The following is a 15,601-nucleotide window of genomic DNA, read 5'->3' as shown; positions in this document are numbered from 1 at the left end:
TTCAGAGAATAGTAATTTTCCTTATGCATAATAATGACACAATAATTTATATTCCCTGGGGGACTTCAAAAATAGTATATAATATGTTCATCCAATTAATTCAAAAGATTCGACTCGACAAATGATTCGCTTACAAACATGATTCGTTTTTACTGCATCACTGAAGCTGACCAACTGATCAAGTGTATCGGTTCAGCTTTAGCTGAGGAATGTTTGAACCAAAAATAAATAAATAAAAAGCCAAGATTATGTGATAAAATATACATTTGTTGATTAGAGTTATTACATAGAGATAATATATACACACACACACACACACACACACATAATTCTAGTAGTGCCAGAAGCATTGCGTCTGAAACTTTCTATGGGTGGCGCACAATCCACTAATAAACGTTTTCCTCAAAACCTAAAATGAAGTTATTAAAAACAAAGCATAACGTTACATTTTTAATAAAAAAGTTAGGCTAGTAATTTCACTGTTAAACTGATATTGAAGCGTTTATAAAGTCTCATGTAGATGACTGCCATGTGTTAAACCCCACAAGAATTGAACACGAAAGTAATTAAATATAACAAAGCAGCTCTGTTATTCTCTCAAATGAATGTTATAGCAATAGTTCAAATCTTATCTTTGATGTGACGCGTCCGATGGCAAAACTTCCAACTCATCTAGACATCGAGGAGTGGGCGGGGTTAAAGTAATACTCGATTCCTATTGGCTGAAACCGCTGAAGCTGTGAGCGCTGAGCAGCCGAGGCAACAGCAGCAGAAGCAGAAGGGAAGTAGTCCGTCAGCCAGCGCTCCTCAGCTGGGGGTTAAGAGATAAACTAGTTCGTCAAGGACCACCAAACACACCCCCTTACCCTCATACAGTTGTAAACAATTAGCATTATTAGCTAGCCTTGGCCTCTGTCGTCAGTATTAGAGGTGAATAGATAAAAAGCGAGGATGTTGGTCCCCGCGGGAAGATAATGAAGAAGCTGCGCGTGTTGTTGCTGTGCGCCGTTTTAGCCCTCCTGTGCTGGTGAGTCAAAATATTTTGTTTGCTGAAATGCTATTATAACGTCTCTACATGTCAAGTTGTTACATAAATCACTGACACTTTGACAACGACATCATTTACCACTGTGTTTGTAATGATAGCGTCATGCTAGATGCTAACATTAGTTCATTAGCCTCAGAGGTGGGATGTATTTTTAAGCTTCCTGTCTAAAGACCTCATATAATATGAGCCAAATACTTTTTATATCATTTATTATTGTGGAATTGCTTGCATATTGTAAATAAATGTGCTGACAGCCTGTTGAAAGTAGTACTGAACCACCAGCTGTCCAGTATAGGGCTGTAGCTATCGAATATTTTAGTAATGGAGTATTCTACCAAAAATTACATCGATTAATCGAGTAATCGGATAAAATGTGTTTTTGCTTAATTAAAGTGCAATATTAATTATGCAAGATAAAATAAGACTCCTGGGTCTCTTAAAATGAACAACTAAGTTTCCTTTTTTAGAAAAAAAATATTTTATTTTTTAAATGCATAGAATGCAATGCATACATCAAAAAATAAACATTTAATTATTACCCATTGTTTCTCTGTCTGTACTTGTACTGTGAACAATGACAATAAAGTTGACAGTTGAATTAAGTGCATTTAAGTGCCATTCAGTTGGGGTTTTAAATAAAGCATTTTCTGAGATGCACATTAATCATTAAACACATAAAACATTAATTTAATTTATCTTTTAGTTATGAAAATTAAGCAAACTTAACTTTTTGGTAAACAAAGGGGATTTACTATTGAAAATAAAACATGAAAGAGATGTTGTGTAAACAGTGTGATTAAACCTTAAAAAATAATGTGTGATATTTATTTTTATGTATGATACTTTTATTTTTTTAGTAGTAGGCTATGTACATTCTGCTGAACTACACCGGACTTTTATTTTGACGGGTTGACGTACCTTTACAGTTCTGTTTATGTGATGTGACGCTAGTTTTACTCAAATCAAACGGTCAAATGCTCATGAAGTGACTGTCAGAGCAGTTCTGGAGATGTTGTTCATGTGTTCCCATCTTTATTTAGTGAGACAGCAGATGCTGAAATCACCGCGAGCGTCACGCGCGCTTCAGTGTGTTAATAAAGGAAGATGCACTTCTGCTCCATTCCTTAACAGAGACACACAGAAAATGCAGGATTCATATTTAAATAGACTGTTCCGGCTTAATATTTACAGATATTAGTCCATATCGTTATTTGATGTAAGTGCAATGACCTATTTTTGATGAATTCATTCAAAATTTCCGTGCCATTCCGCGTTAAACTGTAAATTCCGTCTTTATGACTGGATTCCACAATTCCCTCCGCTTTTTCTGCATCGCGGAAATCCTAGGGCCCTAGTTGTGGTATGCCAGCTCTATCTTGCAATGGACACACGCCACGACGTTCTCTTTACGTTTGCACACGCCCTCAAATCTAAACACTGCTGACTCCTTGCAGTATGCGATCTCGCACGCAGCGCTTGTCTACTTCCGCTTTGTGTGTGTGTGACATTAAAAAAAAATATTTGCGAAAGACCCTGACGTGAAATAAATTAAAAGAGGCTTCGAGGCAGAGGAATTTGCCTCAATCATTTCTTGTAATCGAGTTACTCGAGGAATCGTTTCAGCCCTAGTCCAGTATGAATGTAAATTGTGGATAGAGGGCACACAATGTACAGAAAACAGAGCCCAGCATGTATTGTTAGGCTTCCCTATTATGTATGTGAGCATTTAACAATTTTAATAGTATTTTATGTATGTTTTTAAATTTTTTTTAAAGCTTTGTTGAACTTTGGCATCAGCTTATATAGTTTAGTGGCAGCACTTTTTATGTCCATTATCATGAATTATGGTCAGTTTTTCAAGCTTAGTATGTAGGTAAAGCCTCATAGTAACTCGTTCAGACTTTGAACCTCTTGGATTATATGTATTTAAAAGTAACGGGCTGCTGTCCAGTATGCTAAACTGCTCGAGCCTAAATCTTTTGCCCTGATCTCGATAGCAAACTCTGGTACTTTGAAATGTTTAATGCATTTGAATATGTGCATATCAATGATAAACTGTGCTGGCTCTCTGTGCCAGGCTGATGTGGCATCCACCGTGGACAGGTGGTGGATCAGGGTTGGTCATATGTTGACTAAGCACACAGGGTGCTGACGCAGGTCACAGTACCTGGTGTGATACACAAGTACACAATTACCCCCTTTGCCTGCTGCCGGACATCCTATCAGATTTTAATAATGGGCTGATATGTGAACTCTCTGCTATTTTCATAACGGCTGATTACAGAGCTTGTATTACTGTGCTTCTGCACAACAGTTGGTATGCTAGAAATCTGAGACAGAAAGATGATGTTTGCTTTTGGTTTTAGCAATGTTACCTTCTAATTAAAGGTAAATAGAAAAAAATTGTGAGGATATCTTCATACCTAATGGCTGAGAAAAAAAAAGACATGGTGAGTTGCATAAGAATTGCATCACATATGCACAAACGCACAGCTTGTAAATACCTGTTGTTTTTATTTGGCACACTTTGTAAGCTTTTATTACTTCATTATTTTTTTCATGTTTGCATGGCCTTAAATGCTGAACATTGTAGACAAGCCACATTAGTCCAAAATCAACGTTCACTCGATTACGTTGTCGCTTACTTCAGCATCTTCTGTCAGACTTCACCAATCATTTTTATGTTAATTTTCTTTATGACTTATTTAAATAATGAAACTGCTGCATGAACTGAAAACTGATAAGGTAAACTGTAAAACTCAGAAGAATGAGTTCTATCTTCAGGGTACATTGGAACCGGTTGGATGAGGAACAAGCCAAGTCATTTGACTTCAAATCATATATGATAGAAGCAAACACTTGATATGCATGGATCAGTGATTTCCCATTCTACCTACACTCTATGTTTATAAAATGTTACTAGCATCAATCAATAAAGCTTGCAGACACGATACCATGACAGACCAACAAACAAAGCACAGGGGTTGACACACCAGCTGCTTTCCTAATTCAATCCTTCTTATCTAATACTCGATTATATAACGCCATTGCTTACTGCTCAGTCCTCAGACTGACAGTATTATCCTGCTAAATCATTATCAGCCTCATACTGCTATATGTGCCACTGGCTGATTAGATGGCAGTGTTGACCTAACATTCAAATCGTTTGTCCTCTCTCTTCACCATTCCCACATCTCAGATCTCCAATACGTACAGTATTACCCTTTTTAGGCATAGTTTTCAAGTAAAGGATGAAGAAAATACTATACAAAACTTACCGAAACAACAGTTCTTTATTTTACCTTTGGCTTTTTTACAGAAAAGGAAACATCACACACCAGAACAGCAAGGGTTTCACAACATAATCTGAAAAGTAAAATAGCTTCAGTTAAATGAAAGCTTGTGTAAATCTAAATGGGATTAGAGGTTGTCGTCATCATAAGTTAAAGCTTCATTGTGGTTATCATCACACTTTAGCAAACTATTCTAACTCAAACTCTCAGCGAGAAGTTTTATTTTTTAATAAAGACTAAAAGATTTGTCACAAGCTCAATGGTGGTGATGACCATGATGAGGTTTGTTTGTAGCCTACATTTAGCTTTTTACTTCTACTTATTGTATTTAAGCATAAAATTTTGTTGGTAACAGAGCATTGTTTTTTTCTTCAAATATCCCAAAAGCCAATGGAAAAACATTTTGTTTTTGTTGATGTTGTTGAGGGGAGCAGTCTGATGCTAACATAGCCTTCAAAAACATGTCATCACTGCAGCGCTCTTACAGTCAACACTGCCCACACTTACATGCTGAGAAGAGTGAACACAAAGGTTCCCTACAGAGGAGAGGTTAACATGCAATATGCTGACATTTCTATGTTTTAAACAGCAGTTGAATAGCAGTTCACTAATCAATGACTGAAAACAATGCAAAGTCAGAAAGCTAGTACAAGGTTACAATGGAAGAGATTTTATGTCTTTACCCACCTTGGATCTTGGGAATGGGCATTTTAGAGTGGGACATGCTTAGCAGGTCAGTTTTTTTGTTGTTGTACCATCTCTGAGGATGGGTCACGACTAATAATGAACAAACCAATTAGTACAGCTAATCTGAACAAGAAAAAACTCAAAAGAAGTTGAGGTTTTTAAATTAATCCCCATTTAAATCATTGCAGCTCACATGGACATATTTGGTTTTTGCAAAGCAGTGTGTTCAGCATTTAAAGACGTCACAAAGTTAAACTTTTTTTATAAGCATTCATAATAGTTCTGTGAAAGGTAACGGTTGTTTATGTCTCACAAAGAATTCGAGGCCTGTGCGTTTTGTTGCTGGAGGCATGCAGGATGATGTCACAGCAGTATGCAACATTCTCAGCTATTATAAGTACAGAAGAAGGAAATAGACAGGAGGAGGAATAAGGAAGAGAAAAAAATTAGCAGCACAGGAGAAGAGCCTCTGGCTGTGGGTCTGATGCTTCAATTTTTACAAGGCTCATCGGTTTGAAAAGCAAGGTGTGCTCTGATTGGCCAGCTGTCCAGTGCTTTGTTTTTGGGCGAATACCTCAAGTGAGTGAAGAAAGTGTTACGCCCCTTAACATACTGTGATGCTGTGTCCCGTTGCGATGAGACAAAACTAATAAAACCTATAACAAACAAGGCATTTGTTGCATCCAGTGGGGACATAATTACTGATTATAATGACTTATACTGTCTTTTTACACGTTGCGTTGTGTATCGTGCCAGAAATACATAAAACCATGTCTGCATTAATGATCAAAGAAACGACAAACAACCAGCATTACTCTACACTGCTCAAAATTCACATTTGAATCATCAGTGGCAAATTCTTTAAATATGAAAACCTACTTCGTACTTACAGTCTGTGAGTCAGAAGCGCCAGACTGTCCTTGCAAAGTTGGAATTGCCACACTTTATAGAAAGCGCCTTTGTGCACAGCCGGTGTACTCTCGCAGGATCAGGAAACAGTCCTCGGTAAAATGCACTGCACATGTCTGAATATATAGGTTAAACTGTGGAACTCTCCACAGAGAAAGAAAAAATTGAAATTGCATCATATGACCCCTTTAATATAGACCGAGATTACAGATATTAACCAGCCGTACATATGCATGTCTGCGTTGTTGAGCCTTACAGCTCAAGCTATAATACTGCTTTTCTTAATCTTTCACTACAGATGATGAAATGCACTTTAAAATAAAATATCCATGTTAGGGTTGTGTGATGTCTACCAAATTGGCATCAGACGATGTATACAGTGAAACGTCGCGATGGACGATCACATCGGGGGGCTGGGTTAGGGGTGCGCCTGAGTTAAGACTATAGAATACCTTAAAGGGACTTTGGCCCGAGGCGTGAAACAAATAACGCGTTCTATGGAGCCACTAAAAGGTTAGACGCTTGCTAGCGGTAGCCTGTTGCATTACAGTACATGAAAGTTCACTGACCACATACACAGAGAAATGTCTGATAGGACGATGGCAAACGATTTGCAGATCCTGAGCAGCAATGACAAACATCTAATCTTGTCAAATGTGTTGTAAGTACTGATGCTCCATAGTATTAAGTCCTTGTGATCTTTGCAAAAGTGAAAGAAAAATGAGAGCGCACAATCGAAAGCAGTTTCAATAGCAGTTCTCTGATGCCCGCAATTTAAAAACAGCGGCCTATACTTACCCAACGATATAACTGCAATGAAAAGTATTGAAATTATATATTTTTTTTATCCTCTCATCTCGTAGGCTATTTCTTCCCTTTTAGGTTTCCGTAGTACACTTTGAAGGCATCGTCTATTGGCCCAATCTTAATCCATGTATAAAATTTCACCTTAACAATGATTATAAGGCCTAGCCCCCAGAGTATGTGATTTTTGCATATGTGTGGTTTCAGTTTTTTGTAAATTTAGAATGCATTTCAGTATGAAAGTTATAAGTAAATCATGATTTGTTTGCGAATAAATTGCATTTGTTTGCAGATTTCAAAAATCTGTGCATATACACATTTTAAATGGCTCAAAACTCCATAAAATGGTCTTATAGGTGGTTGTCTAGTTATAAGTGGTTACTAGGGTGTTCTGTGTGGTTGCTAGGTGGGTATGGGGTGTTCTGGGTGGTTATTAGATGATTGCTCTTTGGCCAAAAGTGTCCAGCCCAAAGTCTCTGCGATTATTCTGGTCCCATATATCTCTTCCATTCTTCAGTTTAATTCTATACACTACTGTAAGGTTTTTTTGGGAGCTCTCAGTTGAGTTTGCTCTGTGAGGGACCTCATTTCCTCATGCACAGACAATCGAGCAGTCATGCTTTCAGTGAGGTGTGTGTTTATATGCATATGCAAGTTAAAAAGCCATTTGTGCTGTCTCTGCATAAGTCCATGTCCATCCCTTGAGAGCTGTAATAGTGGTCTTGTCTTTAGGCCCTAGTTGTCATATAATCCTAACTGTTTTTAGCATGTGGAGGGGTAAGATAACTGTGTGCTGACCGCCTGACTCCGGTGGAGAAAGGATGACTCTGAACATACCTCAGGCTGATAGGATGGGGGTTGGTGGGTGCGTGAGATATGCAGGGACAAAGGTCCCGTCCTGTGTCAGAGTTTTTTTTTTTTTAGGAAAAAATAGCTGGTTTTCCTTGGATATGGATTTCTTATCTTCATTCAAGAAGGCACCTCTTTGTTTTGCTCATCTGGTATTTTCACTGGAACATTTTCTGGTTCCTCAGAATTTCTCAGTCCTAGAATTTCAAGAGACAATTGCCAATCCCTGATGTTCAACTGTTCAGAGGAACTTTTCCTGAGCACCAGCATCCTGTTTGTGTTGTGCCATAGGTTCTGCTTGATTAATGATGAAGGAACCATTCATAATGAATTGTGACAGCATAAGCTGTATGTTGATTCAGTAAATCGCTAATTTAAACTAGGGCTGAATGATTAATTGCATTTGCGATATCACGATATGGAAAAGTGCAGTTCACGTGACACACGAGAGTAAAGATTAGTGTTCCTGTGGCTCAGTGGTAGATCATTGCGTTAGTAGCGCAAAAGGTCGTGGGTTCAATTCCCAGGGAACACACAAACTGGAGAAAAAAAATCTGTAGATTTCTGACAAGCTACGCAATATCGCGTTCATTATCGAAGGTGATTTATCTGCAATAATGAACGCGATATTGCGTAGTTTGTCAGTAATCTACGGCTCTGTCTATTAAATGCAGCTCCATTTGAAAGCAGGTGATGGCAATTTAGCTGTAATCACTGAAACAGATTTACTGACTAGATGCACATGATCATATCGTTAGATATATCGCCAAGCCCTACCTGAATACACTGTAAGTTGCTTTTGATAAAAACATCTGCTAAATGCATAAATGTAAACAAATGTGTGTTCGACTAGAATTGAAGATCGATCAGTGTATGACATCAAAGTACTGCGAGAGAAAGCATGAGTGTGAACGTACTTCAAAATGGCACATTGAAATTACTCGAGCAGTAGCAGTGTTATGGTGCATTTCATTACTGAAAAGTTCAACCTTAAAATAATATATATAATAAGGCAATTTATATATTCTTATTTATTTAAAGTCTTTCTAAAGCAGTGGTTCTCAAAATGTGGGGCATACGAGTATTGGAGGGGGCTTGTGGGCCATCAGCAGAAAAAGAAAATAAATAAATACCTGAACAACCAAAAGACGTAACTTGGGAGATGGATCTGTGTTTAATAAGGAAGAGAAAAGCCATAGATGATGTCGCACAGACGCAGGCAAGATGCTGGTCATTCAAAAGCTAAATGCAAAAATTATGACGAGGCATATCTTGCTCTCGGCTTCACTCACTGTGTCTATTCCGGACTCTACTGTACTCTACAGTACCGTACACTGGACCCGACAAAACGATTGTTGTATAGGGTAGTGGTGATAGTGGGTCACGACCCGGTGGTTGGGGACCCCTGCTCTAAGGCATTTAACATTACACAAGTATTCAGAGCAAAAATTTATTTTCTTAACTTAGCATTATTATTATTAGTAGTAGTAGTATTACACACTGCATATTATTATTATTATTATTATTATTATTATTATATTACAGATTGCTACGTTATGTTATATGACAAGTTCAGCATTGAGCTACACATAATGTGACAGAACTTTCATTTGCTTTCAGTTTCAGCAATGCTGAATGAGGTTTTATGAATATATTTACTTAATATTCCCAAGTAAAACAGCCCTGTTTGCTTTTGTAAACATGCCATTTTCTCCATGATGTCACATACACTTATTTTCCATTTACTGATTCTCACTTCCTTGTGTTGTTGGTGCTCATGCCCAGCTATGAGTTGTGTGTTCTTTAATGTTCTTAATGCCTTATCTTTTGTATATTTTTGTAGCTAGCTTTTTTTAGCATTTTATTGATAAATAACACTTTTTATTGTAACACAGGTGGCAAAGAAGACACTGTGCATTGTGTAAAATGTGTGTAATTTAATACAGATTTTACTGATTCGTTGGTGAAAAATTTAGGAAAAACACTCTTAATTAGAATAAAACAAAGCAATCCTGTATCAAATGAATTAATATGATTTAGATCTTTGGCTTAAGAGACGGAGAAGGACAATTGGGTTATATTTAATTAAACTGTGTTTTCATGGACGTGGACAAACACATTTAGCTGGCACTCAAGACTGGATCTCTTTTATTCTGCCTTCACTCATTTGGTTTGCTTTTCCAGAGCCAGATAGGTCTATTATTGTATCTTCTCTCTGTCTTTGTATCTCTCTTTTCTGTCTCTCCGCCTGTGTAAGCAGTTAGATTAGATCCTGTCAAGCGCAGGGAATGTCTGAACTCGTCGCTTGGGAAACAAGCGGATGAGTGGACCGAGCCAGACAGAGGCTGTCCCCAAAACATCCCTGGAACCATGTCAACTTTAATACCAATGTTTCCTTCTCTTCTGTGAATAAAAACCCAGCACCTGCTCTGTAATCAAATGATAGGAAGAGAGAACAGAACAGGGTATTTTTGGTAAGTAGAAGCAATGAAACGAAAGTTTTAGTTTTCCAGATTTGAGAGAGCTTTGTGGGATACTCTAGTGTTTTGGTTCATGAAGAGTGATTTTTGCAGTCCTCTGTTGGAGACAAAACAGCAACATATTATATGTAATATATAAATGGCACATCAGCCATGGCCTGTGGGTCTGGACAATGGATTTATTTTTACGTTGGGCTACAATTTTACACCTTTTTATTATATATGCACCATAAGTTAGGTATAAAACAGTGCAATATTTTGGATGGACTCAGTGGACTGAGCTTCTATTGGTCATTGCCGTGTTTTTGACCAGTCTAGCTACTTCTAGGTTTATGATGGTTGTGGTAGTCTTCCTATAGCCCATCCCCCATTCATTTAAGCAAAGGGCACATTGTTTGTTTCTGTCCTACACATACAGGCTTTCTCCACACCCTCCTCAGATTGTCTACTAGTTTATTTTGTACTAATCGTAAAGAAAGCAGAAAAACCAGCCCATGATGAGTTGCAGGCTTTAAACACGTTTACATTTTTACACCCTCTACAATTCAGTAAGCAAATGGGCATCAACATTATGAATTATTGAGACCTGCTGAAAGGTTGTTAAAAGTGTGTGGCTAGCGTTATAAGTCCATTAAAGAATACATGCACAGAGGACTAGTGGTAGCTCAGTCTTGAAATGTTTTAATGTCTGTATATTGGTTTGCCAAGCTGTTGCCAGTAGTAGACAACATTTAAAGTTGTCTCACATCCTCTTTCATTAATGCAAACTATTTTCCTCTGACTGATGGTCTTCTTGCAGATAAACTGTATTCCCAGTTCCGACACTCCCTAAAGCCACTGATCCTGCTTTTAGCTTTCTGTTTTCTTTCCTAATAGTTGTTCCTAAATCCTGCAGCTAATACTTAATTCTCTTTGGATTCTTTCCAAGTAATTCTTTTAATAAATTGACTCCCTTAGAGTGTTGTAACATTCATATTTTCAATAAAATTGTTAGTCGGTTAATTAAGTTGTATTTGATTTAATTAAATTTAATTGCATTTGTTTATACTGTAAACATTTAGGCCTTATACTCCACCCTCAGTAGGCTGCTCATAGTGTGCAGAATATGTTCAGTGAGCTTCTGTCAAAACCTGGCGGCATTTAACCGGGATTTAGTTTAGTTTACAAACAAATTACTGGTTTAACCCTTTGAGTGGTACGGTCCCACATAAGGGTTTCTTATTTCCGTGCCCCTGGGAGTACAGTCTCACATATGAGATTTTGAACGTTTTGTGACGTCACATAACAGCCAAATTCAAACTGTGCTTTTGCACTTTAGCTGGCACATAAATACACATAAGTACTAGTAAAACAATACATTTTAGAGTTTGAAAAATACAAGACGAGTAAGTGTGACAACGTATGTTAAAGTCAGTTAATCTTTAAATGCACTTAAACCTGCTTTTCTGACAAACCTGAACTTTTCTGTTTCTGTTAAGTGTCCCATTTGGGACAGGGCCATATTGCCTGATCACAAGGAACCATTTCTATGGTCTGTATGCCTATAGTGAGTCTAATGTCAACATGTTTAGCTGTAGTGTTGATTTTCCTCTTCCCAAGTTATGAAACGTAGATCAGATCCTGTGTGCTGATCAAGGATGTGGCAGGACAAAAATAGATATTTGATATTTGGGAGAAAGAAGGACAATGGTTAAATGACACTGGTGAGATATTGTTTTCTATTTAATGTCAAAGTGCATTGTGAATTTGTTTGCTAATTTTTTTTGTAGTTTGTTTCTAACAAAAGATGATTGTTAAATGTTTTTTTAAGAAGCAGATAAGGGACAGAATAACTCTTCACTTAAACATGAAAAGGCATGATGGTCAGGTTTCCTTGTTATCGGGGCCTAATCTGGTTGTCGGTGACAGGACTTGCATATTTCTTTCACCCCCCACAAGAATACCAACATGTTTACCTTCTCTGGTTTATGAAGCGGTCTTTTATTTTACATTAGTGTGAAAACTAGGGCTGAAACGATTCCTCGAGTAACTCGAGTACAAAAAATTAATGAGGCAAATTCCTCTGCCTCGAAGCCTCTTTTAATTTATTTTAAATCTCACGTCAGGTTCTTTCGCAATGATTTTTTTAATGTGACAACGCGTTTACGTCACCCACAAAGCAGAAGGAGACACAAGGAGTCAGTAGTGATTTTGATTTGAGGGTGTAGGCAAACGTAAAGAGAACGTCGTGGCGTATGTCCATTGCAAGATAGAGCTGGCATACCACAACTAGGGCCCTATTCTCTGGACATCATTTACTCAATAGTAGTGTAATTTCTGCATGCTGCATGTACCTTCGTGCTTCGTACCTCGTACCTTCTGACGCGGCAAGTATAAACCAGGCTCTACACCTGAAGTGATCAGTGAAATCTGACTCCTGCTACAATGTGCCGCGTCTCTGCAACACTCCCTGTATGGAGCATGCAGACCATGCTTTCGCACAAATGCAACCATGTCAATTTTTTACTCGCACATTGTCAAAAAACAAACAAAACAAAAAACGCAAATTCAGCCATTTTGCTTGCAGTCTAGAGCCCTGGTTATTGTCATGCCATTGGTGTTGGGCTTATCCTGAAGCTTATTTGGAGATGGGATTTAAATACTGTGCACTTGTGTTGTCACACCATACTTCTGGCATCAACTAAGGGATCATCTTATTGGAAAATTTTTTACATGAAAACCTGTATGCTTCTCAACAAAGCACAGAAACCCTGGCCAATCTCAAAAGAACATAGTTCACTGATTCTGCTGTGCTGACTCTGCTGCCCTGAGCATTGCCTGGTAAGGAAGTCAGGCATTTCATTAGCATCAATGGCTTTAACATTCTGAGGTGAGCTACCAAAATCATCTGTAATAAACTCATCACTTCAGTGTATTTTTGAGTTGGACTAATCAAGTGTTTTGATTTGTAAAGCAGACCTCATCTGATGCAGATCTCCTTGTTGTGAATTGTTCGTACCATGTGAGTGGAAGATGTGATGCTGCAGTGACTATACATGCATGATGAGATTCAGTGGTTTTATCCCGGCCTGAATAAGCTTGTGCTTTGTGTCTCCTGCAATGGTCAGGTTGCGTTAGCTGCATGAATGCATAAAATGTATTATTCACTCTGCCTTCTAACTTCAGCCTATATTTCACTTAGTGTGCTTCTCTGTTTAATCTGATTATTACAGGCATTTAAAAAAATATTTTTTTAAATACACTAACTCAATTCTCATTTCTGCCCAATAAAATATTCTATAGCTTGGCATAACTAGAAAAATTAATATGCATATTCAAACGTAGAAAATGCCCATGGAGTTGTAATGTATTACGTTTTATTAACTTTTCAGGCCAGCCTTCTTCCTAGAAATAAAACAGTCTTGATTCTTTGTTGATTTAGCTTAATGTAATAATTGTTTTTATAATATATTATCTTAATATCGACCATTTATTGTTTATCGATAACCAAATAAACAAGAACTTAAATATCGGTGCATCTCTAGCCCTCATCTGTTAGCCTGTTCAACTAGAGTACATGAATCCTCTTACACTGATTCCCGCACATACATCAAACAGCATGTCAGTCATTTCAGTGAAGTTTATCATCACCTCAGACTTGAGCCTCCAATGCCTCTGGGATTTTAATAGCAGCATTTGTGTCACAGCGCCTGTATATTAATAGCCTGACTCATGACTTCATTACATTCAGCTTCATTCTATTCTCGAGAAGTTGGGTGAGAATGGGAGAGATTGTTATGATGCATGTGTATAAATCCTCAGAATTTTAATGAGTTCATTTCCAGCCCTGATAGCTCAAGAGGGCTCAGGCGTCTTCTGCTCTAGCATTTGCTCTGTGGCAAAATGTTTTTGTCTAGCCACAGCATTGGCTTACTTTGTGGGAGAGCTCTGGCTGCGTGCCCCACAAGCCTGTTCTTCTGTTCCTCCCCCAGCCACGTCGCTCTGTGCACATCTGAATCTGTTGAATCTCTGATTTCCCTCACCTCAGTTCATTTATTATTTATCATTTCACCATTTACTGTCATCCAGACCATCCCTCCCTTGTTGACTGTGTTTGTATTGCTTAAAAAAATCTGAGATATCTGTAACTGTGATTTAGCATCACGGTGTTGAGATTGATTTATTGAGATTATTAGTCTCTTTGCATTCTGGGCTTGGAGTATGTGCCTGTGTATTTTATGTGGCAGGGCACACTGCAAAAATTAGCATTTGTACTGACATTTAGTGTCCAGTCACCCTGTTTTTACTCCGTGAACCAGATGCTGTTTAGACTTTTTTATTTTTTTCCTTTTAATGTGCCAGATGCTCCGTTCCTGTGCCACATAGGCAAGTCAAAGTCCACTCAACAAATGCAAAACAAACAGATATGGATTTATCTTCCTCATCAAGCATTTGTCCATTCAAAATGCAGTCATTTGTTGTATAACATTTGAACTATAAAACTGCATGAAAAATAACCTTTGAAACTCACCCGTTTATGTGATCGATTTATTACCGTTGACCTCATCCGGTCAGGCCATCGTTAAAAATATTCTTGTTTGCCATAACCTGACCGACCCTGTCAATTTAGGACCGACTCAAATATTTTTTATTTTTTTGCTTTTAGTCCGACCGACTTGCCGGTTGTAAATTTGCGTTAAGACCGACCAATTTTTTTTACTCTTCAAACAACTAATACAAAAGCAATAAAATAATATTAATTATATTTTAGTAAGTATTGTAATTATATAAATTGCCTAGGCCTACATACAAACGAAGGCTACGTTGTCACACTGTGGCCTGTGCGTTCGCTTCATCTCATACTCTCATTCACTGTCAGAGTCAACGGTTCTCGCATGGTAATGATGGCTGCGGCTGCAGTAAACTAAATGTTCGCGGTCACTGTTTTTTTTTTGGAACACGCGTCACACAGCAACTGCAGCTTTTACAGACATTTACTGCTAATCACAGAACCGGCTTTACTAAAGAGACACGCATGACAATCGCATTATATATATATATATATATATATATATATATATATATATATATATATATATATATATATATATATATATATATATATATATAGATAGATAGATAGATAGATAGATATAATAGATTGGTTTTATGTGGGATTTTGCAGGCGGGAGCGGGACCAGATAAGATGTATTTCTGCATGAGCAGGCGGACGCAGGACAAAATCTTGTGGGAGCGGGACTGAAAAATCTGTACCGCGCAGGTCTCTAATTTCTGTGTTAGTTATCTATTGGGTATCAGCACATGTAAAGAACTTTTGTGTGTGTGTGTGTGTGTGTGTGCGCATCCCTAATCTGTAATGTAATTGTCAAGATATTCAAATGGGTGATAAATTAGTTTGCTGGTTTGTGAGGATTATTCAAAATTTTACTTTAAAACACTTGGATTCTACTTCTCCTTTTTCAACCAATATTCACTTATTTAACCAGACCAAAATCACAAGATGTGTCATGAGACTTTCTCTTGCTGCCTAA

General features: G+C 37.7%; 1 protein-coding gene across 4 annotated transcripts in view; it reads left to right on the top strand.

The window, feature by feature from the left end:
- Nucleotides 1–754: 754 nt before the first annotated feature.
- LOC132106976 (SUN domain-containing ossification factor-like) overlaps nucleotides 755–15,601 on the top strand; it is a 49,852-nt gene continuing 35,005 nt past the window's right edge. For all 4 annotated transcript variants that reach the window (XM_059513099.1, XM_059513098.1, XM_059513097.1 and 1 more), the window contains exon 1: nucleotides 755–1,027. In XM_059513099.1, coding sequence (XP_059369082.1) covers nucleotides 975–1,027 — 53 coding nt within the window. In that variant the 5' untranslated portion in view covers nucleotides 755–974. The remainder of the gene's footprint in view (nucleotides 1,028–15,601) is intronic.

The sequence above is a fragment of the Carassius carassius genome, chromosome 27, assembly GCF_963082965.1.
Source record: "Carassius carassius chromosome 27, fCarCar2.1, whole genome shotgun sequence".
NCBI lineage: Eukaryota > Metazoa > Chordata > Actinopteri > Cypriniformes > Cyprinidae > Carassius > Carassius carassius.
Note: the sequence above shows the minus strand (reverse complement) of the source record. Positions and strands in the feature narration are given on the sequence as shown.